Source organism: Orcinus orca, chromosome 7 (genome assembly GCF_937001465.1).
Source record: "Orcinus orca chromosome 7, mOrcOrc1.1, whole genome shotgun sequence".
In the NCBI taxonomy this organism is placed as follows: domain Eukaryota; kingdom Metazoa; phylum Chordata; class Mammalia; order Artiodactyla; family Delphinidae; genus Orcinus; species Orcinus orca.
The window spans coordinates 86,713,589-86,738,739 of record NC_064565.1 but is presented as its reverse complement, the minus strand read 5'-3'; the positions used below and the strand labels follow the sequence as shown (position 1 = coordinate 86,738,739).

The following is a 25,151-nucleotide window of genomic DNA, read 5'->3' as shown; positions in this document are numbered from 1 at the left end:
AAGGAGATGGGAGGAACCCCCAAGCGAACTGATAGGACATGGGGGGACTGAGGTGGGGGAAAAGTGGAAGTTGGACAGGACGGGCACCCCTGAGGGTGGCTGAGAGAGGGGAGGGGTTCCCACACAAGGAGGGACCCTTGGGGGCTTGGATCGGGGGGAGCACGCCCAGTGTATTCCCTGCCCAGTCTGCCAGAGAAATCTGCTCGGCTCTTTGGCTAGGTCCTATGCCCTCAGAGGCCCCCTCCAGGCCGTGTCGGTCCTGGAGGCATAGGAGGGAGGCTGGGGGAGAGCAGGAGAGGCAAGCAGGAGGGGTCTTCCAGGACCAGAGTAGCAGGAGAGGAGCAGAAGGCATTTGCCCCGCCCACTTCGGCCCAAGAAGCCTACTGGGCTCCCAGATGGGTTCCCCTGCCCTCTGAGACCAGAGGCAGGAGGCACGCCTGGGTCCCTTCTGTTCCTTTGAGCCTAAGCCCCATGCCCACACACCCAAGATCCTTTTCCAGCCCTGCAGGTCCTAAGCATAGGCCCCACCCATCACCCAAACCCCACCCCTGCTTAGGCCCCACCCTCCACAGCCAAAGCCTTTTCCAGCTTTTTTTTTTTTTCCCTCCTCTTTTTTACTATTGTGGTTCTGTTTTACCTTCTGGTTGTTGTTTCATCTATATTTTTATGTTTATATTCTTTCTAACATCTGTTAGTTATCTAGTCTAATTTTATTTTTTACTTTGTTATTGTTCTCCCCCTCCCCCCCCTTTTTTTTTTTTGCTGCTCCGTGTGGCTTGCAAGATCTTGGTTCACAAGCTGGGGGTCAGGCCGAAGCTCCTGTAGTGGGAGCACCAAGTCCAAACCACTGGACTAACAGAGAACCTGAGACCCCAGGGACTATTCATCGGAGTGAGGTCTCCTGGAGGTCCTCATCTCAGAACCAAGGCCCAGGTCTACCCAACAGCCTACAAACTCCAGTGTTGGAAGCCTCAGGTCAAACAACCAGTAAGACAGGATCACAATCCCACTCATCAAAAAAGAAAAAAGGGGCTTCCCTGGTGGTGCAGTGGTTGGGAGTCCGCCTGCCAATGCAGGGGACGTGGGTTCAGGCCCTGGTTTGGGAAGATTCCACAAGCCACAGAGCAACTGAGCCTGTGTGCTACAACTACTGAGCCTGTGCTCTTGAGCCTGCGTGCCACAGCTGCTAAAGCCGTGCGCCTAGAGCCCGTGCTCTGCAACAAGAGAAGCCACCGCAATGAGAAGCCTGCGCACCCTAACAAGGAGTAGCCCCCACTCGCTGCAACTAGAGAAGGCCCACACACAGCAATGAGGACCCAATGCAGCCAAAAATAAATTTAAAAAAAAAGGACAGCAAAATAATATGTCACAGATGAAAGAGCAAGGTAAAGACCTAGAAGACCAAATAAATGAAGAAGAAATAGTCACTCTACTTGAAAAAGAATTCAAAGTAATGATAGTAAAGATGATCCAGAATCTCAGAAATAGAATGGAGGCACAGATTGAGAAAATACAAGAAGTTTTTAACAAAGATCTAGAAGAAATAAAGAACAAACAGAGATGAACAACACAATAACTGAAATGAAAAATACACTAGAAGGAATCAATAACAGAATAACTTAGGCAGAAGAACGAATAAGTGAGCTGGAAGACAGAATGGTGGAAATAACAGCCAAGAAGCAGAATACAGAAAAAAAAATGAAAAGAATTGAAGACAATCTCAGAGAGCTCTGGGACAACAGTAAATGCACCAACATTCGAATTATAGTGGTCACAGAAGAAGAGAAAAAGAAAGGGTTGAGAAATCATTTGAAGAGATTATAGTGGAAAACTTCCCTAACATGAGAAAGGAAATAGTCACCGAAGTCCAGGAAGCACAGAGAGTCCCATACAGGTTCAACCCCAGGAGAAACACACCAAGACACATATTAATCAAACTAACAAAAATTAAATTCAAAGAAAAAATATTAAAAGCAGCAAGGGGGGGACCTTCAAGATGGCAGAGGAGTAAGACATGGAGATCACCTTCCTCCCCACAAATACATCAAAAATGCATCTACATGTGGAACAACTCGTACAGAACACCTACTGAGTGCTGGCAGAAGACCTCCGACTTCCCCAAAGGCAAGAAGCTCCCCACGTACCTGGGTAGGGCAAAAGAAAAAAGAAAAAAACAGATACAAAAGAATAGGGACGGGACCTGCACCTCTGGGAGGGAGCTGTGAAGGAGGAAAATCTTCCACACACTAGGAAGCCCCTTCACTGGTAGAGACGGGGGGTGGCGGCGGGAAAGTGTTGGAGCCACGGAGGAGAGCTCAGCAACAGGGATGCAGAGGGCAAAGCGGAGAGATTCCCACACAGAGGATTGGTGCTGAGCAGCACTCACCAGGCTGAGAGGCTTGTCTGCTCACCAGCCGGGGTGGGACGGGTGGGGGCTGGGACCTGAGGCTCTGGCTTCTTTGGAGGTCAGATCCCAGGGAGAGGACTGGGGTTGGCTGCATGAACACAGCCTGAAGGGGGCTAGTGCGCCACAGCTAGCAAGGAGGGAGTCCAGGAAAACGTCTGGAACTGCCTAAGAGGCAAGAGACCATTGTTTCAGGGTGTGCAAGGAGAGGGGATTCAGAGCACAGCCTAAATGAGCTCCAGAGACAGGCGTGAGCTGTGGCTCTCAGTACAGACACCAGAGACGGGCATGAAATGCTAAGGCTGCTGCTGCAGCCACCAAGAAACCTGTGTGCAAGCACAGGTCACTATCCACACCTCCCCTCCCAGGAGCCTGTGCAGCCTGCCACTGCCAGGGTCCTGTGATCCAGGGACAACTTCCCCAGGAGAACACACAGCGTGCCTCACGCTGTTGCAATGTCACACTGGCCTCTGCCGCTGCAGCCTCGTCCCGCATTCCGTACCTCTCCCTCCCCTGAGCCTGAGTGAACCAGTGCCCCCTAATCAGCTGCTACTTTAAGCCTGTCCCGTCTGGGCAGAGAACAGACTCCCTCAGGTGACCTACACACAGAGGTGGGGCAAAATCCAAAGCTGAACCCCAGGAGCTGTGCAAACAAAGAAGAGAAAGGGCAATTTCTCCCAGCAGCCTCAGGAGCAGCGGATTAAATCTCCGGAATCAACTTGATGTACCCTGCATCTGTGGAATACCTGAATAGACAACGAATCATCCCCAAATTGAGGCGGTGGACTTTGGGAGCATCTATAGACTCGGGGTTTGCTTTCTGCATCTAATTTGTTTCTGGTTTTATGTTTATCTTAGTTTAGTATTTAGAGCTTATTATAATTGGTAGATTTGTTTATTGATTTGGTTGCTCTCTTCCTTTTTATAAAATATAGATGTATATTTTTTCCTTTTTCTCTTTTTGTGAGTGTGTGAATACTTCTTTGTGTGATTTTGTCTGTTTACCTTTGCTTTTACCATTTGTCCTAGGGTTCTGTCTTTTCTTTTGTTTTTTTTTTTTAGTATAGTTTTTAGCACTTGTTGTCATTGATGGATTTGTTTATTGGTTTGGTTGCTCTCTTTATTTCTTTCTATTTTTTATTACTTTTTAATTTTTTTACTTTTATTTTAATAACTTTTTGTTTATTTATTTTTCTTTTTTCTTTCTATTTTTTTCTCCCTTTTCTTCTGAGCTGTGTGGCTGACAGGGTCTTGGTGCTCTGGCCAGGTGTCAGGCCTGAGCCTCTGAAGTGGGAGAGCTGAGTCCAGAACATTGGACCACCAGAGACCTCCCGGCCCCACGTAATATCAAATGGTGAAAGCTCTGCCAGAGATCTACATCTCAACACTAATACCCAGCTCTACTCAACAACCAGCAAGCTACAGTGCTGGACACCCCATACCAAACAACTAACAAGACAAGAACACAACACCACCCATTGGCAGAGAGGCTGCCTAAAATCATAAATTCACAGACACCCCAAAGCACACCACCAGACATGGTTCTGCCCACCAGAAAGACAAGATCCAGCCTCATCCACCAGAACACAGGCACTAGTCCCCTCCACCAGGAAGCCTACACAACCCACTGAACCAACCTTACCCACTGGGAGCAGACGCCAAAAACAACAGGAACTACAAACCTGCAGCCTGTGAAAAGGAGATCCCAAATGCAGTAAGTTAAGCAAAATGAGAAGACAGAGAAATACACAACAGATGAAGGAGCAAGGTAAAAACCCACCAGACTAAATAAATGAAGAGGAAATAGGCAGTCTACCTGAAAAAGAATTCAGAGTATTGATAGTAAAGATGTTCCAAAATCTTGGAGATAGAATGGAGAAAATACAAGAAACGTTTAACAAGGACCTAGAAGAACTAAAGAGCAAACAAACATTGATGAATGTGATAAATGAAATTAAAAATTTTCTAGAAGGAATCAATAGCAGAATAACTGAGGCAGAAGAACGGATAAGTGACCTGGAAGATAAAATAGTGGAAATATATATAACTACTGCAGAGCAAAATAAAGAAAAAAGAATGAAAAGAATTGAGGACAGTCTCAGAGACTTCTGGGACAACATTAAACACACAAACATTCGAATTATAGGGTTCTCAGAAGAGAAAAAGAAAAGGTCTGAGAAAATACTTGAAGAGATTATAGTTGAAAACTTCCCTAATATGGGAAAGGAAATAGTCAATCAAGTCCAGGAAGCACAGAGAGTCCCATACAGGATAAATCCAAGGAGAAACATGCCAGGACACATATTAATCAAACTATCAAAAATTAAATACAAAGAAAAAATATTAAAAGCAGCAAGGAAAAAGCAACAAATAACATACAAGGGAATCCCCATAAGGTTAACAGCTGATTTCTCAGCAGAAACTCTGTAAGCCAGAAAGGTGTGGCAGGACATTTTTAAAGTGATGAAAGGGAAAAACCTACAACCAAGATTACTCTACCCAACAAGGACCTCCATCAGATTTGATGGAGAAATTAAAACCTTTACAGACAAGCAAAAGCTAAGAGAATTCAGCACCACGAAACCAGCTTTACAACAAATGCTAAAGGAACTGCTCTAGGCAGGAAACACAGGAGAAGGAAATGACCTACAATAGCAAACCCAAAACAATTAAGAACATGGTAATAGGAGCATACATATCAATAATTACCTTAAGTGTAAACGGATTAGAAGCTCCCACCAAAAGACATAGACTGGCTGAATGGATACAAAAACATGACCCATATATATGCTGCCTACAAGAGACCCACTTCAGACCTAGCGACACATACAGACTGAAAGTGAGGGGATGGAAAAAGATATTCCATTCAAATGGAAATCAAAAGAAAGCTGGAGTAGCAATTCTCATATCAGACAAAATAGACTTTAAAGACTATTACAAGAGACAAGGACTCTACGTAATGATCAAGGGATCAATCCAAGAAGAAGATATAACCATTGTAAATATTTATGCACCCAACATAAGAGTACCTCAATACATAAGGCAAGTGCTAACAGCCATAAAAGGGGAAATCAACAGTAACACAATAATAGTAGGGGACTTTAACACCCCACTTTCACCAATGGACAGATCATTGGTGAAAGTGATCAATGAAGGAAACATTGGTATGCTCATCAATGAAGGAAACATTGGTATGCATTTGGTATGCTCATTTTCCTTGGAAAGTTATTTGTGGACCTTTTTTGAGGTCTAGGGTGAAAGTAGCACTTCTAAGGAATACTCGTGTTTGCTTCTAAGGCATACCAAATATTTAAAGAAGAATTAATAGCAGTCTTTCTCAAACTCTTCCAAAAAATAAAAGAGAAGGGAGCACATCCAAACTCATGTTACAAGGCCAGCATCACTGTGATACCAAAACCAGACAAGGACACTACAAGAAAATTCCAGGCTAATATCCCTGATGAACATGGATGCAAAAATCCTCAACAAATGATTCGCAGACCAAATTCAGCAATACATTAAAAGAATCATACATGTTACATTAATATGATTAAGTAGGATTTTCTCCAGGGATGCAGGGGTAGTGCAACATCTGCAAATCAGTCTATATTATACACCACATTAATAAAAAGGATAAAAATTACATGATCATCTCAATAGATGCAGTCAAAATTCAACATCCATTCATGACAAAACTCTCAAAAAAGTGGGTAAAAAGGGAATGTACCTCAACATAATGAAGGCCATATATGAAAAACCCACAGCTAATATTATACTCAATGGTGAAAAACTGAAAGCTTTTCCTCTAACATTAGGAACAAAACAAGGCTGCCCACTCTTGCCACTTTATTCAACATGATAATGGAAGTCTTAGCTGGAGCAGTTAGGAAGGAAAAATGAAAGGCATCCAGATTAGAAAGGAAGAAGAAAAACTGTCTCTATTTGCAGATGACGTCTTATATATAGAAAAATCTAGACTCCACACACACAAAAAAACCTGTTAGAACTAATAAATTCAGTAAAATTGCAGGATACAAAATCAATGTACAAAACCAGTTGCATTTCTATACACTAATAACAAACTGTCAGAAAAATTAAGTCTCATTTACAATTGCATCAAAAAGAATAAAATACCTAGGGATAAATTTAATCAAGGGGGTGAAAGGCCTGTACACTGAAAACTATAAGACTTTGATAAAAGAATTTGAAGAAGACACAAATGGCTAGGTATTCCATGCTTATGGATTGGAAGAATTAATGCTGTTAAAATGTTCATACTACCTAAAGCAATGCAATCTCTATCAAAATTCCAATGGCACTTTTTACAGAGATAGGAAAACAATCCTAAATTTTGTTGTAACCACAGAGGACCCCAAATAACCAAAGCAATCTCGAGAAAGATTAAAGCTAGAGGCATCACACTTCTGATTTCAAACTATATTACAAAACTATAGTAATCAATATGCTATTGGCATAAAAAGAGACACGTAGCTCAAAGGAACAGAATAGAGAGCCCCAAAATAAACCCACATATATATGGTCAATTAATTTATGATAAAGGAGCCAAGAATATACAATGGGGAAAGGGCAGTTTCTTCAGTAAATGGTGTTGGGGAAACTGGACCACTATCTTATACCATACATAAAAAGAAACAAAATAGATTAAAAAGTTGAACATAAGACCTGAAACCATAAAATTTCTTGAAGAAAACATAGGCGGTAATTCCTTGACATTGGTCTTAGCAATGATTTTTCTTGGATTTGACCCCAAAAGCAAAAAATAAACAAGTGGGACTACATTAAACTAAAAAGCTTTTGTACGGCTGAGGAAGCGATCAACAAAATGAAAATGTAACCTACAGAATGCAGTAAAATATTTGCAAATCATATATCTGATAAGAGGTTAATGTCCAAAATATATAAAGTACTACAACTCAGTAGAAAAAAAACCCCAAACAATCCAATTAAAAAATGGGTAGAGGATCTGAATAGACATTCTTCCAAAGAAAACACAAATGGCTAACAGGTCCATGAAAAGGTACTCAACATCAGTAATCATCAGAGAAATGCAAATCAAAACCACAGTGAGATATCACCCCACACCTGGTAAAATGTTGCTGAGGATGTGGAGAAGAGGGAACACTTGTGCACTGTTGGTAGGAATGTAAATTGTTGCAGCCACTGTGGAAAAAAATATGGAGTTTCCTCAAAAAATTAAAACTAGAACTACCAGATGATCTAGCAATTCCTCCTCTGGGTATTTATCCAAAGAAAATGAAATCATGGTCTCAAAAAGGTATCTGCACCCTCATGTTCATCAGAGCATTTACAATAGCCAAGACGTGGAAACAACCTAAGTGTCCATCCACAGTGAATGGATTAGAAAAATGTGGTATATATACGTAATGAAATCTTACTCAGCCATAAAAAAGAAAAAACCCTGCCATTTGCAACAATGTGGTTGGATTTGGGCATTATGCTAAGTGAAATAAGTCAGACAGAGAAAGAAAAATATGGTATGATCATTTATATGGACAATCTAAAAAAATAAAATGAGGAAATTCCCTGGCAGTCCAGGGGTTAGGACTCCGTGCTTTCACTGCTGAGGACACGGGTTCAATCCCTGGTCAGGGAACTAAAATCCTGCAAGCCGTGTGGTGCAGCCAAAAAAAAAAAGAAGAAGGAAAAAAAATGAACTCATAGTTAAAGAGAACAAATAGATTGGTGGTTGCCAGAGGTGGGGTTTGGGGGTGGGTGAAATGGATGAAGGTGGTCAAAATGTGCAAACTTCCAGTTATAAGATAAATAGATAAATAAGTCCTTGAGATCTAATGTACAGCAAGGTGACTGTAGTTAACAATAATGTATTATATATTTGAAAGTTGCTAAGAGAGTAGATCTTAAAAGTTCTCATCACAAGAAAATAATTGTAACTGTGTGATGATGGATATTACCTAAACTTACAGTGATAATCATTTTATAATTTATACAAATATCAAATCATTATGTTGTACAGCTAAAAGTAATACAATGTGATATGTCAATAATATCTCAATTAAAAAATGTTTTTAAGGGCACCTAGAATATTAGGGTGGGGAGGCATGAGATTTATTTCAAATTAGCAAAAGAGTATATGAACTTTAAAGGTCTTGTAATAGTGGTATTGTGTTACAAAGCTCAAGGTTGGAAGAGAGTTTCAAGCTGAGACAATGATATACACTTTATCAAAAAGTAAAAGAAAAAAGAAAAGGATGTTGGATGTCTTTTGGTATTAAATGTTCAGATTACCTAGATTATTTGGGTTGGATATTGGTTACTGGACTACCTTTGATAATGTAGTTTCAGTAGAGTATTTAGGCTAAACTTTTGAATAGAGTTAAGAAGAGAGTGTATAGGCAATGGGTGTTTCCAAAAAATGGGTGTTTCAGAAAGTGTATTTTATGGATGTATTTGTTCAGAAATTATGTCTGAAATTCAGACTGAAAATTTAATGCTTCTTTTCATATGTATTTTGTATCAAGGTTCCTCGACGTCAAGATGATGATAAGAATAATATTTACTTAGAACTAATGCAACATGACAGTACAAAATATCTTCTCTTATTAGGGAGTGTTCAGGTACATCTTTATGAAGTAATTCAGGTACGTATCAAAATTTTTTTCACCTTGGTATCACATTGTCCAGTAGGTGTTTGTTGTTAAGATTTATCTGTACCTGATGGACTCCTTTTGCTTATTATCTGTGTTATGTGCTTAGTAAACTCATGTGCTTAGTAAACAATATCTTCCTCTGGCTCAAAAAAAAAGTTAGTTTGTAACAGCATAATGTTTTTTTTAAATTTTTATTGCAGTATAATTGCCTTACAATATTGTGTTAGTTTCTACTGTACAGCAAAGTGAATCAGCAATACGTATACATAGATCCGTTCTTTTTTGTACTTCCCTTCCATTTAGGTCACCACAGAGCACTGAGTAGAGTTCCCTGTGCTATACAGTAGGCTCTCACCAGTTATCTATTTTATACATAGTATCAATAGTGTATGTATGTCAGTCCCAATCTCCCAACTCATCCCATCCCCTACCCATTTTCCCCTTGGTATCCATACGTTTGTTCTCTGTGTTTTTAAAAATTTATTTTCTGGAAGGGCAATGATACAACCTAATAACCTAAAAGACTAAGCATGCTTATTTGTTTGTTTCATTTTGTTTTCTGAGATGTTTCTAAACGAGACACAAACCACAAACTCTCTTAATTGTGAGTGCCAGTTTCACTTCAGTTCTTTTATCTTTAGCTGGGCTGCTTGCAGTCTGCCCTGTGCATGTGTCATTTAGGAGTCAGCCAAAGTTTTAGGCAGAGTTTATACACAGATTCTGTGGTTCCTTCTCTCTCGCTGTCTACTGCCGCCTGCCCTTTCCTCCAAGAAAAGATAATGATTCTTCTGAACTTTGTATTTAATATTTTCTTGCTCTTTTCATAGTTTTACTACTTAATATAAGTTACAAAAAATTGTATCTTTTGTGTTTCTAAACATATTATGTTTCTAAGATTAATACACTTAATTTCATTAGCTAGTATTCATTTTTTCACTGCTGTATACGTTCCATGTGAGAGTATTCCCCAGTTTATTTATAATTTTTTTTTTTTTTTTTTTTTTGCTGTACACGGGCTTCTCACTGTTGTGGCCTCTCCCGTTGCAGAGCACAGGCTCCGGACACGCAGGCTCAGCGGCCATGGCTCACGGGCCCAGCCGCTCCGCGGCATGTGGGATCTTCCAGGACCGGGGCACGAACCCGCGTCCCCTGCATCGGCAGGCGGACTCTCAACCACTGCGCCACCAGGGAAGCCCTATCTATAACTTTTTAATGGATATTTTGATTGTTTTCAGTTTTTTACTATTGTGCACATTGCTGCAGTGAATTTTTTTGAACATATCTTCCAGTGCGTATCTGCAGAAAGTCTCTACATTATGATGAATTGCCCTCTATGAGTCTCTATGAAGAATTGCTACATCGTAGGTAAAGAGACCATGTTATTTATTGATCAGAGTTATCAGAGAAAGAAATTTTGGTTGTTTATGGATTTCCCCCCAAAGCCTTATGATTTTAGCTGTGGTGTGCTGCCTCTGTGGATTATCTGTCAGAATTCTTCTACAGGCACTTCTACCTTAACTAAATATCACATCATTTTCCTCATTAGAATTTCTCAGTTACCCCCTTTTGGTCAAAACGCAGATCCCAGAAGTACAAAGTTTACCATGAGAACTTTGGTCTTTTTTTTTTTTTTAATGCACTTTTATTGGCTTGATGTTGGCTTGGGCTGATAGTTCTATGATAATATTTAAGCATCTGGACATCAGACAATAGAGGAAGATAAGAACTATGAGACAAATGTTTTGCATTTAGTTTGTATCCAGCCCTATTCAAACTAGGCCTAATGGGAGAATAAGTCCCATGGATGAGTTTGGCCCACCTTAAATAGCCAAGTGACCTTTTTTTAAACTTTTATTTTGAGATAATTATAGATTCACATGCAGCTGAAAGAAATAACACAGCATGATCCTATGTACTCATTTTCCCCCTGCTGGTAACATCTTTCAAAACTATGGTAAGTATCACAACCAAACTACAGAACATTTCCATCTATGCAAGGATCCCTGATGTTGCCCTTTTATAGCTACACCCACTTCCTTCCTGCCCTTACCCTTCCTTAACAATTGGTTACCACCAGTCTGTTCTTCATTTCTGTGATTTTCTCAATATAACCTTTTAGGATTGGCGTGTTTTCAGTTAGCATGATTCTCTGGAGAATCATACAGGTTACTGCATGTATCCATGGTTCATTCCTTTCTGTTGTTGAGTAGTACTTCATGGTGTGAATGTACCACAATTTGTTTAAATATTCGTCCATTGGAGGACATCTGGGCTGTTTCCAGTTTTTTGGTGGTTATGAATAAGTTACTATATTCACAGGTTTTTGCGTGAATATAGTGTTCGCTTCTCAGATAAATTTCTGGGTTATAAGGTAGTTTGTGTGTACTGTTTTTAAAGAAGCTGCCAAACTGGTTTCCATAGTGGCTGTGCCATTGTACATTCCCACCAGAAATGTATGAATGATCCAGTTTCTCAGCATCCTCATCAGCATTTGGTAGTGTCACTATTCTTTATTTTAGCCATTCTGATGGCTGTGTAGTGTTACTGTGGTATTAATTTGCAGTTCCCTAACAGCTAGTAATGTTGAACATCTTTTTAGGAGGGCCTTTTTTTTCTCCTGGTTTTATTGAGATGTGATTTACATGCAGCACTGTACAAGTTTAAGGTGTTCAGCATAATGATTTGGCTTACATACCTGATGAAATGATTACCACAATAAGTTTAATGAATATCCATCATCTCCTATAGACAAAACACTAAAGAAATAGAGAAAAAAATTTTTTATGATGAGCAGAACTCTTAGGATTTACTCCCTTAATAACTTTCATGTATAACATGCCATGGTGTTCATTGTTTTTATCATGTTGTACACTACATCTCTAGTACTTATTTATCTTGTAACTAGAAGTTTGTACCCTTTGACTACCTTCATAAATTAAAAGGCCTTTTACAATTTATGATGCTAGTCAGCAAATTTATGCTTATCTCTTTGGTCTCTAAAGCTTGAGCTGTATCATTTGCTATTTGGGTCACATGCAGGGATAGATTATAGACCACTTGATTATAGAACTACTAGCCATGGTAGAAATCCTCATGCAGATTGGTAAAATCTAGTGCTTGGTTGAGTTGGAAAGACCTGATGATAAGACCCAAACTACAGATCATGTTTGGAAGCATGGGAGGGCCATCTGATTGTACAACAATTATCTCACTTGTATACTTGGAAAGTACACGTGTATTGTTTATGATTACCAAGTGGTATCAGTTGCTTTCTGAATATAATTGGCCTGATTTTGGAGGCCAAAGATGCTGAATTGAATTAAATAAATCACATAATAGGTTTTGCGTAACTTTATTAAAAAAAAAAAGTTATTGGGGCTTCCCTGATAGCGCAGTGGTTTAAGAATCCACCTGCCAATGCAGGGGACACGGGTTAGAGCCCTGGTCCGGGAAGATCCCACATGCCACAGAGCAGCTAAACCCGTGCTCCACAACTACTGAGTCTGCGTGCCACAACTACTGAAGCCCATGCGCCTAGAGCCCGTGCTCCGCAACAAGAGAAGCCACCGCAATGAGAAGCCCATGCACCGCAACTAAGAGTAGCCCCCACTCACTGCAACTAGAGAAAGCCCACGTGCAGCAACGAAGACCCAATGCAGCCAAAAAAAGAAAAAAGTAATTGGTCTGTACTTGTATCATTAACCCCTTGTTCCTTCCTATCCCTGATACATTTTGGATTTCTTTGAGGCTCTGGGAGAAACCAGAAACATCAGCTAATTGTTAAGGTCTGGGGTCCAGTTAAGGCATATAAGTATATTGGAGTTTATAATATTTCTATATTGATTATAGAAGGGAATGTAATGTTAATTTTGGAATGAATTGCAGTACCATTTGTGTTCATTGGTTAGGCTATATGATCCATACCAGATGAGCCTAAGACTAGGTGATAAATTCAACAATTAGAAAGATTGATAGCTACTGTAATTATTTGAGAAAGGTGATAGAAAATTCAAAGGTGTGGAAGATTGTTAGAGTAATGCCCCCTAAAGAATCATGCCTCCAGGTATCTATACCTTTGACTAGTCTACAGTGCTCCCCACCCCGACTACTGCGTTTAGCCATGTAACTTGCTTTGGACGGAGCAGAATCAAATTCAGGACAGGGAACCAAGTAGCTCATTGTCACACATTGAAACTCATCAGTGGAGCTGGGTGAAGGCAAGCCTAAAACTCAGTGGATTTGGATGAGTTAGATCCACATTCAGGATGAACATTTAATTGGCTCTAATGAAGACTCAATTGGGTAGATCTCAGTGGGACCTTCAGAAATAATTCAAAGACATTTACAGTAGTTAAAAGTACGAATAAAAGTTTATTTATATATGAGGGAGATGAATCAGTAGGTTGAGTTTTCCATCAAAAGCAGAGACACCATTTTTAAGAGAGAAGAGAAGAAAAAGGCAGTCTTGGAAGAGTAAGATGTTTCTCCACTCCCCACTTTGGGAAAAGGGAAGCTTTAAAAAGCAAGAAGCTATAAAGAGCATGTTGACAGGATCATTAAGGAAATCAATTTCAATTACTTATGAATTTTCTGAGAAATCTTGTGACTTTATATGAAGAATATATATGATATGCTAATTTTGTGTGATGTCTGTCATTGTACCACCACCTGTTATTTTCCTCATTATAATGCCTCACCAGGAACTGAGAGGACAGGTGTTAAATAGGTTCTTGTGGATTGCTATGTTTTGGGAGTACAGAGGACATGTAGACCAGGTGCCAAAGTTTTCACTAAATGAGAATTAGTGACCAGAATGTCTGAAAGACATTCCAGAGAGCATGAGCCTTAAAAGAGGAAAAACTTTTTATCTGTGTAATAAGATAATAAATAATAAGATCTGGAAGCAATAGAAGAGAGTATGGAGGATGCTACCCCCCCACCTAACCTTGAGATATGTGGGCCTTCACTTGAGGAGTCTATAATGGAAGCGGCATCCTTAGTGATGAGGCAGGTCTGAGCTAAAGAAAGCTGGAAATGTTTAGTGGAGCAGTTAAAGATGGAAGGTTGCTTGTCAACCGTGGAATGGGGGTTCCATGAGCCACAGTGGAAAATGCTGGAAAGAAAGAGAACCATTGAATGTTGGATTAGATGGGAGGACTCATAGCACAGCAGAGATGATCAGAGATGGTGACCAAGGATACCAAATGTTTTCCTGGTTAAAAAGATCCCAGCAGTCCCCAAGAGATGAGAGAAGCACTCAGTTCTGTCATGAGTCAGCCTATCATGTGGATTCATGTTTAACCCCTCAAAAGGAGTGCAGGCCTGGCAGTTCCTCTAAGTATAAGCAGCAGGAACATTTTTCTTTAAAACATAAATGTAAATATTAACATTTATTTCTGGTACAACCTAGAATTTTTATTTTCTTCCAAACATTCATTATTTTGGTATTTTAGCTATTAAATTTATATGTGCATTAAACATCATTACCTGATTTTTAAAAATTTATGAAATGATTTAGATAATACACAAGGGACTATATCAGTGATTCTGTATTTAAGAATTTTATTGTTACTTTTTCTAGAAAGGGTGCTTTACTGAAGAACTCCGAATGTTGAATAAAAACACAGTAAGAACTTTACTGAAACTTCCAAAGCTTTGTGCACACACTTAACATTTCATGTAACTTTATTCTGATATTGTTTTTATTCTTTTGTTACCCTACCGGTCACTGTTTGAACTAATAGAAATATATTAAATAGAACGTATAATATTTGCTCACAATCTTCATCTCCACCGTTTTTTAAAATGCTGCTATCTTACTGCTAAATGGTGAACACAAAAATTAGAAATCATTGGGTAAGAGAGGAAAACGCCTCTGGCTACTTCTTTGCATGGCCTTAGGATCCTCACATACTGAATTGAGGAAATATTATTTTCCTCCTTAAGGAGTTTCTAAAGAGTTGTTTACAGTTCTTACTTGAATTCCTTTTTAAGTACTTAAAAATTATTATCTTGATTAATTGATCATCTACTCAGAGAGGCTTCTGCTGCCAGTAGCCAGATCGGGGATAGGAAACATAAAAAACAGAATGATGGACATTTGAGGGCATAACCTCTGACACCCTCCTTCATTTCACATATGAGCCAGCTGTGGTTCAGAGAGATGAAATCACTTGTCTAAATCAAAATTTTATCTGAAAACGGAAGTGGAGATGGGAAAAGTGTGAATAAATACTTAAAAATATTATATACATGGATATGAATACATATATACATATGTATATATGTATCTATGCATAATTCTATTAACAATTGTAAATTGATATTTTTCATATTTTAATCATGTAATATTCCTTAACTTTAACGTAAGGTTTTTAACATTTCAGGAATGCCATAGATTCTTCTATAGGAGTTACTTGTGTAAATTTTTTTTTCTAAATCAAGAGATTCATGCTTTGGTTTTTCTAACTTATAGATTTGTGAGGTAAAAAGATCACTTGTTATCACCTCTCCATTAAAATATCTTTCTGATCAAACAATAAAATAAATTTGGCACATGTTTAGTTTATCTGCAGGGCAGAAGTGGAATTTATGTTCTCCTATGGAAACTTTGGTTATGGATTTTCACATCAGGTTAGTTCCCCTCTTAAAAATAATTCTACTGCAGCTCTTCAGTTAAATCATCTTCCTGAGCCTCTATCCTTTCCAGTTTGATAAAATCTTTAAAATATTTTTAAAAGAACACCATTTTTCTCTAGCCTAAAGAAAAATGAAACTTTACCATTGTTTGTTTATACATTTTTAAATAATGAGATTTTATTCGAAATGCCTTTATTATAATACTTTTGTGTGTGTGTACACTTACGTAATTGAAAACAAAATTAAGTATTCAAGAAATGAATGTATTTTTATATCTAAAAATAATCATTAAAATAGTCATTGATGTTATTAAGATATTTTGTACTTTAATCACATATAATCCTTTCTCCCCATGATTATTTCAACATCAACCCTTCTTGATTCATCAAGAGAGTAATATGCCCAAAGAAGGTATCTTCCTAGGTTTAGCCTGCCCCTTTAAATTTACTACATATATCCATGTTGCAGAGAAAATTTTTGTACATTAACCTATATCCTTTTCTTTCATTATGTCCTCAGACTGGATTCCTAGAATGGAAATCATTGTCAGTAATGGCCTTTTCAAGGAATTGTTCTAGAAAAATTGTAGCAACATATATTCTTACCAAGTGTTTGAGAGAAATCTTGATATCCCTGGGTACTGTCACAGCTTTGGGGCATTTATAAATTCAGTCCCACTAGTACTGCAGTTATGTAGGAGAAATGACCTGTATACTTTACATATGATCTTTACTTTTCAGTTTTTGCTATTTTTCATATTCTTGGCTGTTTTTTAATTAGGAATTGAGAGCAGTAGAAATAAGTCTACTGCTGTGTGTTAACAGGGAAATCCCTGTAAAATGTATTTTTAAATTTTGCCTGTGGTATATTATAATGTTTTTTAATATATTTTGAATCACAGGTAAGTAATATATTGATGAAAGCCACCAGACACGAGCTTTTTTTCTTTTTCCCCTTTCTGCTTTGATTTTTCTTTCTTTTCATTTTGCCTATTTTCTTATCATAAATTAGGCCTTAGAGGGATCCCTAATCAGTCCTAAACTGTGTCACAAAAGGCTTAGTCCTTTTTGTGACAAAGTTTATGAGTACCAAGTTCAGAGATAGGTGTTATATCTGGATATAACATGTAACAATACCATTCTTAGGGAGATAGATCCTTTTGAAATAAGACTGGGCAAATACTGTATTGTTTTATGTAGGTGGACTCTACTAAAAACTAGGAACAAAGGCATTGTAAGGAAAAGAGTGGGAAATTTAATAAAAGTTCTATTTGATTTTATGTCCATGAACTTTTCAGTAACATAGTCCCCTACTTACCTATCATGATAATGTATAAAGAGGACTTGCACTGGAGGAGATAAAGTTGCATTCAAATGTTGGCTCTCATGCCTGTTGGGTAACCCTTGAACAATTACTGATCTTCAGTATTATCTGTAAAATAGGCATAGTTATCTACCTCATAGGATTATTGGGATGATTAAATAATATTAAAGATGCAAAATTATTGGAAGATACTTAGTGCTCAATGTTAATTCTTTCTTCCTCTCTTAATTCCTTTCCTCTTTATATATATCATTTAAGTCCTGGGGGATAGTAGTATTAGGATGAACTGGAATTGTAACTAAATAGTGTTAATATATACCTATTATTTTCCTCAGTTAAAACCTCTTCAGAAAATTATTAAGCCATCTATGTTTATGAATATTGCACCACCTCCAGAAAGAACAGACCCTGTGACGTAAGTGTTAAAGTCTTATTAACGCAGTTATATCATGTGGCATTTAAAATATGTAATCCATTTGATGGATAATTTTGGCTGTCTTAAGACATGGCCAGAATGAACTAGACTCCAAGATAAAGAAAGCAGTGAATTGTTTTGTTTAAGGGGGAAGCCTAAACAAAGCCAAACAGGGTGTAGCCCTGGAGAGAGGAGTTGAGGAGGTCTGGAGATAAGAAAAGAAGAGAAGGGTTGCCAACTTCATGGCTGAAGGAGGGAAGGGAGGGGAAGCCTAACAAGGAAAGTTGGCCAGTGAGATGTTCCTTTTGCAGAAAGAGGTGAGGAACTTTTAAGATCAAGATGCCTAATAGTTGCCAGTTTTCTGCTCTGCAGTATGGTAGCATTACCCCCCACTTCCACACACTCCAGTTGTTATTTCCAAATTTTCAGCAAAAAGCCTATGGTCAAAAAAATGCAATTAGCAGGCCAAAAGTAACTTAACGTATAGTATGTCAATTAGTCTTGCAATTTCAACAGTAAAATTAGATCAAAGAAAAATGAGCACCTGAAAGAGAGATATTTAATCTATGGTGCTATCCAAGAATAAGGAATGGAAAATACTTGAAATGAGATTGAGGAAATTAGGTATAGAATAGGAAATTATATTCTGAAGTGCTGATTTCCTATCAGCACTGGGTATTATCATTAAAAATAAATGTTGTCCATTTGGTATTGGTGATTTGTTGAAATAGCAAAGCTTAATGTTTTTCTTATGTTTATTGATTATTATTTCCTTATTTATCCATTGATTCAATAAACATTTATTGAACGTTTGCAAGGCACTAAAAATACAAAGATAAATGAGGCTTGGTCCCTGCCCTCAAGTAGCTCATGGTTTAATGCAAAGGTAACATGTAAAAAAAATAAGATAATACAAATGAGATGGAGCCCTTCTAGAGGGTAACATAGAGGTCTGGGGGACACAGCCAAGGGGCTTCCCATACTTCTTGGGGGAGTCAGGAGGATCGTATTATCAAGTAAGGATCCACAAAAGAAAGAGTGCTCGATGTAAGACTTGAAAAATGAGTAGTGGTGCATCAGGTTGATTTTGTAAGGACGAGGAGACACATTCCCCAAAGACAGCACATAAGTAAAAGGTGGGAGCCATAAGAGGCTATGTTACAATGGGGAACAGTGAGTAGTTTGTTGTGGGTTGCAAAGCGCATAGGAGCAAGGAAAGGAGCAATGGGAGATGAGCTGAAGCAGTAGTCACGGGCAAGATATGGTGGTCAAGAGGTGAGGCTCTAGAGTCCAGACTACATGGACTCTGCCAGGTACTAGCTGTGTGACCTTGGGCAAGTTACTTCGGCTCTTTGTGCTTCATCTATTGAATGGGATAAAAATAACAGCTACCCAATTGAGTTATTGTAATGATTAAATAAGTTACATATAAAGCTCTTGGAACATGGTAGCAAATAGAATTCTCAGTTGTTAGCTACTTATTAAAGTAATAAATGTTTTATCATCACCATCATCATCACTGTAGGTTTATGCTTCTCAAATGTGAGTAAATTTTACTTTTTTGAGTCCTCAGGGGTGTGTCAGGGCAACACAAAGCACTGGAAGATATGGTGCATCTTTCTGGAGTATTACTTTGCTCAAAGATTTTGAGAGGGAAAATGTTATCTTAAAATTAACATTTATATATTATGCAGTAGAATTAAAAAGTCACAAATTTTCAAGATAACAAAATGATTCCAAGATGTGTGGTTTGTGTCTGATTGCATTAAGTTATACCTCCAGAGACCTTCACTGTCCTCTACCCACAGGAGTTTTTTATTGGAAAAATTTGGAAGTGCTTCAGATGTAGAACCATTGAAGAATTTTAAGTAGAGGAAGTACCATGATCAACTTGCATTTTATATGATCCTATCAATAGGATTGAATATGGACAGAAGTAGCTTAGTATTGGATTGGAGGAAGCTGTTGCATTAGTCTACATGAGAGATACTGACAATCTGGACTAGGGCAATAACTTGGTGGGTGTGACAGTTAATTCGGTGTGTCGAACTGACTGGGCCAGGGGGTGCTCAGATATGTGGTCAAATATTATTCTGGATGTTTTGAGTGAGATTAACATTTAAATCAGCAGACTGAGTAAAGCAGATTGCCCTCACTAATGTGGGTGGGCTTCATCGAATCAGTTGAGAGCCCCAATAGACAAAAAATCTGACCCTTCCCTGAGTAAGAGAGAATTCCTCCTGCCTTATTGCCTTTGACTGAAACATTGGCTTTTTCCTGCCTTCGGACTTGAATGGAAGCATCAATTCTTCCTGGATCTTGAGTCTGCAGACTTTTGGACTAGAACTATGCACCATTGGCTCTCCTGGCTCTCTAGCTTGACCCACTCATCTTGCAGATCTTTGGACTTGTCAGCTTCCATAATCACTTAAATTAATTCCCTATAATGAACTTCTCTCTGTCTTTCTCTTTCTCCCCCTCTCTCTCCATCTTATTGGTTCTGTTTCTCTGAACAGCTCTCACTAATACAGATTTTGATACCGAGTGTGACTCTAGAGAAACAGAAGATTAAGGACAAGTTTTCTGAATTGGTTCTGGGGTTTGTGGAATTAGCTCTCTAATCCGATTATAGATTTAAAGACTCTAATGACTCTATTTCTAGTGGTAAAGAGACACTGATAGTCCATGGCGTGATCTGGCAATAGCGATGTGAAAAATATCACCCATTGGATACCCCTAATCAAAGCAAAGAAGCAAAGATATGGGTGACTATATATATGATACTTTCAAACATTTTTGTCAAACTAATGAATATAATGAATTGGCTGGGTATTCCTAATGTTGATGGACAAAGGTGAGAAAAGAATGAGCTCAAGGATTCAAATTCCCAGCTCAAGCATTGTGTAAATGACCTGAAATCTTCCATGTATGCCCTGCAGGAGACCCTTATCTCCTATAGCCATAATGCTAAGATTGCTGAAAATTGAAACCAGAATTTCATCCTGCCGCTGCCTGAATTACAACGCAAATTGAGCTCCCAGCCTCACAGGGTGTCTACTGTTAAAGTGAGGATATTGGTTGGGAATAAGTGGGACCCTTAAAGTTGGGATGGGAAAATAGGAGAAGACTCTGATGAAGCTGGGGATGCTGAGCCCATAAATTCTGATATATCTGCTTTGCCAGCTGAAGTGACCTCTCAAACCCCAGTGGAAGAGACCTCTCCACCCCCAGCAAAAGTGGTAGTGGCCTTTCCACCCCATCTGAGGGGATTAACCCTGCATTACTTGAAGAAATAGTAATGGCCTCTTCTGAGGCAGTTGCCATGCAAGACGATGTTGATTCTCCTCAAAACTCACCCCCACGGCCCCCCTTTGCTTCTAGGCCTGTAACTAGACTCAAGTTCCAGCAAGCCCCTAAAGGTGAGGTTCAAAGTGTGACCCACGAGAAAGTACACCACACTCCAAAAAGAACTGCTTGAGTTTTCTAATTTATATATATAAAAATCCGGGGGGGCTTCCCTGGTGGCGCAGTGGTTGAGAGTCCGCCTGCCGATGCAGGGGACACGGGTTCGTGCCCCGGTCCGGGAAGATCCCACATGCCGCGGAGCGGCTGGGGCCGTGAGCCATGGCCGCTGAGCCTGTGCTCCACAACGGGAGAGGCCACAACAGTGAGGCCCGCGTACCGCAAAAAAAAAAAAAAAAAAAAAAAATCCAGGGAACATGTGAGGGTATGGGGATATTAAAGGTATGGGATAATGGCGGCAGGATCATAAAGTTGGATCATATCGAATTTATGGATATGGGCTCACTAAGCAGAGATTCTACATTTAATTTGCAGCTTGGGGAGTTACAAAGGACTCTAACACTTTGTTGGTTACTGAAACGTGGACCAAAAGATAGCCCACTGTGAGTGGATTGAAAATGCCAGATCTACTTTAGTTTAATGTAGAGGAAGGAATTCAAAGGTTTAGGGAGATTGTACTGTTAGAGTGGATTTGTCATTTAAGACCTACTTATTCACCCTGGGAGGCTCCGGAAGACACACCTTTCACCATGACTGTGACAAATAAGTTTGTGAGGGAATCCCCACCCTTGAAGAGCCCTGTGATTGCTCTTCTCTGTAGGCCAGTGGGAACTGCAGTCACTGAACTGGAAAACCTAAATGAACTGGGAGGAATTGGATCCTGAAGTGGCAAGGTGGGTGTGGTTACTGTGATGGACAGCAGGGTCAAAGCAGCAACCACAATCGTCTGATTCATGTAGACCTATGGCATTGGCTGGTTGATCATGATATTCCTAGAAACAGAATATACAGGAAGCCTGCTAAATTCTTACTTGATCTGTATCAGCAGAAAAGTTCTAGGTCAAATGAACAAAAGTCTAACCTAAATCATAAAAGCAGAGGTCCTCAGTCAGTTCCCAGTTTGAACCAGTTTACAGACCCAGAACCCTTTGAATGAAGGGGAAGCCTGATCCCCTTGAGGAGAGACCTCAGTACAGTGCCAAAAATTATGTTAATCTTTCTCCCAGCATTCCCCCAAAGGAACTACAGCCTTTTACCAGGGTAACTGTGCATCAGAGAAAAGGAAATAGAGTTTTCAGAGACTACTGGACCCTGGCTCTGAATGGACACTAATTCCAGAAGACCCAAAATGTCACTGTTGTCTACCAGTTAGAATAGGGGCTTATGGAGGTCATGTGGTCAATGGAGTTTTAACTCTGATTCATCTCATGGGGGCCCCAGTGGGTCCCCAAACCCATCCTATAGTTATTTCCCCAGTTCCAGAATGCATAATTAGAATATATGTATTCAACAGTTGGTGAATACCTTCCCTGTCCTGTGGAATGAGGGATATTACAGTGGAAAAGACTAAATGGAAGCCACTAGAGCTACCACTAAGAGTAAACCAAAAGCAATACCTGGAAGGATTTCAGAGATCAGTGCCACCATAGGGATTTGAAAGGTGCAGGGATGGTGGTTTCCATCACAACCCCATTCAACTCACTTATCTGGCCTGTGCAGAAAAGAGATGTATCTTGGAGAATGACAGTAGATTATTGTAAGCTTAACCAGGTGGTGACTCCAAATGCAGCTGCTGTACCAGTTTGCAGTTTCATTGCTTGAGCAAATTAACACCCCCCCTGGTACCTGATATGCATCTCTTGATCTGGCAAATGCTTTTTTCTCCATACTTGTTAATAAAGACCATCCAAAACAGTTTTATTTCCACAGGCAAGGCCAGCAGTATACCTTCACTGTCCTACCGCAGAGATACATCACTCTCCAGCCCTATGTCATAATATAGTAGACAGGAATCTTGATTACTTTCTCTTATATAAGATATCACACTCACCCTTACAGTAATGACATTATGCTGATTGGACCTAGTGAGCAAGAAGTGGCACTATTCTAAACTTATTGGTAAGATATTTGCATGTCTGAAGGTGGGAAATAAGTCTGATAAAATTCGAGGGCTTTCTACCTCAGTGAAATTTTAGGGATCCAGGTATGGGGCTTGTCAAGATATTCCTGCTGAGGTGAAGGGTAAGTTGTTGTATCTGGGCTCTCCTACAACCAAAAAAAGAGGCATAACACCTAGTGGGCCTCTTGGGTTTTGGAGGCAACATATTCCTTTGGATGTGCTACTCTGGCCCATTTACTCAGTGACCTGGAAAAAATATTTATATATATGTTTTTCTTCCCTCTCATCTCCTTATCATGTAACATAATATATATTTCCTTTATATCATAATATTTAAGTATTGTTAGCCTTACATCATAGTTATTTAAGTTTCAGGATATTAAGGAGAAGAGTAAACATCACTCAAGGACTTTACATCCTTTTCTGAGGAAGGGGCTAGTGAGTTTTGGCTGTATGTATACAGGAGAGTTGTATCATGTAAGGTTAATTATGACCTTGTTATTGTTTTCATTTGGAGATTAAGCATGTTGTAAGATGTTTATGGGTACCAAGTTGACAAGGGGTGGACTTGTGATGGTTAGTTTTTTGTGTCAACTTGACTGAGCCATGAGATAGAGATTTGGATCTAGAGATAGGGAGAGAGGTCTGGGCTCAAACACTTTCTAATTCTCCTTAGAACTTCAGGTCCTTCTCTTCTTTCCCATCTCTGCTACCCATGATCTTAGTAGTAAGAGTACCCAAGAGGTCACTCTCTCAGTATTTCTGACTTCTGTCTTCTTTCCTAGCTCTATCCTCTAGTGGTCCAATATGGATAGGTGAGCTTACAGTGTAAAAGAGAGTGATTCAAAAGTGATAGCTAACACTGATTTTAGAAGTGGACTTTTGTATAATTTTAACTTTATTACCATTTTCCAGAAATGTTATTATACCACAACCAATAGAATATCCAGCATTCTTATCCCCAGACCTGAATGTTTCGGTTGGGGTGCCAACTACAGCATCCCAATCCAACCAGCCATCTGTAGTACGACTTGAAAAACTTCAGCTACAACCCCGGGCAAGGTAAAAAACAAAAACAAAACAAAACAAAAAGATTTTCATCTTATTTATGTGTTATTTATATATTAATTTTTCCTTTGAGACATAGGCTTGCTATTGGTCCAGAAACCTTCATCATGATGATATTATGGGTTCAGTGTTTGTTTTAAAAAGTCAATGATCTGGCAAGAAAAGGGGTGAGAACATATTAATATGGGAGAAAGTATAATACTTTCTCTGCCTCTTCACTCAACAATATAGTCTATAGGTCTCTTATATTCTTTTCTGTATTTCCCATCTTTTATCTCTATGCTTTAGATATTTTCTTCTGACCTGTCTTATAATCATTGGTTCTTTCTTCTTTGTCTCTTATCTACTGTTAAGCCAATTGAGTTCTTCATCTCAGTTATTTCCTTTTGTTATGGAATTTTCATTTACTTTATAGTTCCACTTCTCTACCAAAATCCTCAGTCTTATCTTTTAATTCTTTGAACATATTAATCATTGTATTTCAAAGTTCATCTCTGATAACTTGATTATTTGGATTTCCTATAAGTCTATACCTATTGTTGGTTTTTTTCTCAGAGTTTTTAGTCAAATCTTATGTTCTCATATGCCTAGTTGTTTTCATCAAGTGCCAAATATTGTATTTGAAAATCTGTAGAACTGATTTGAGGCTCTTGATTATATATTTTTACAGCTAATACATACATTTGCATCTGGCAGCCAGCTAGCCTAGGAACACTAGCAATGCCAGATCACCTTAATTCAATTGAGGTGAGACTGAAATGATTTGGGCTCTAGTTCCTGAGGGCATTAGTCTTTTTCTGGTTTACTCTTATTCTTAACATCAAGGCTGGGACTAGTGAGAGGCAACCAGGGTACAATAGTTAAGGAGGCACTTATTCTTGGGGTATAGCCCTCTAGGGCCCCAACTGAAAGCCTAGGTGCTTACCATGGCTTCTCATCCTTAACAGGGGCTGAACTCTGGTTTTTGTTCCCTCATTCTTACATATTTCTCTCAAAGCTCTTAACTCTTGTCCACCTCAAATGCCTTGAAGGAAAATGGCTCCAAATTATGGGCTCAGAGTCTCCAGACTTCCTTTCTGTCTGGCATCTTGGATTTGCAAATTCTTGCTGCCTTTATAACTGACTGATGCTTCCAAAGAAAAAATTTTAAAATACTTCGTCAGCTTTTTCAGTTGTGCAGTGAGATGGTCTGAAATAATCGATTCCATCATTGCCAGAAACGGAACTCCT

The 25,151-nt window shown here is 39.0% G+C and overlaps 1 protein-coding gene across 1 annotated transcript in view; it reads left to right on the top strand.

Moving 5' to 3' along the window:
* C2CD6 (C2 calcium dependent domain containing 6) overlaps positions 1-25,151 on the top strand; it is a 150,056-nt gene that overhangs the window by 39,525 nt on the left and 85,380 nt on the right. The window contains 5 exon segments of the mRNA XM_049711948.1: positions 8,926-9,045; positions 14,636-14,680; positions 15,619-15,687; positions 17,352-17,431; positions 23,769-23,915. Of these exon segments, the coding sequence (XP_049567905.1) occupies positions 8,926-9,045; positions 14,636-14,680; positions 15,619-15,687; positions 17,352-17,431; positions 23,769-23,915 (461 nt within the window).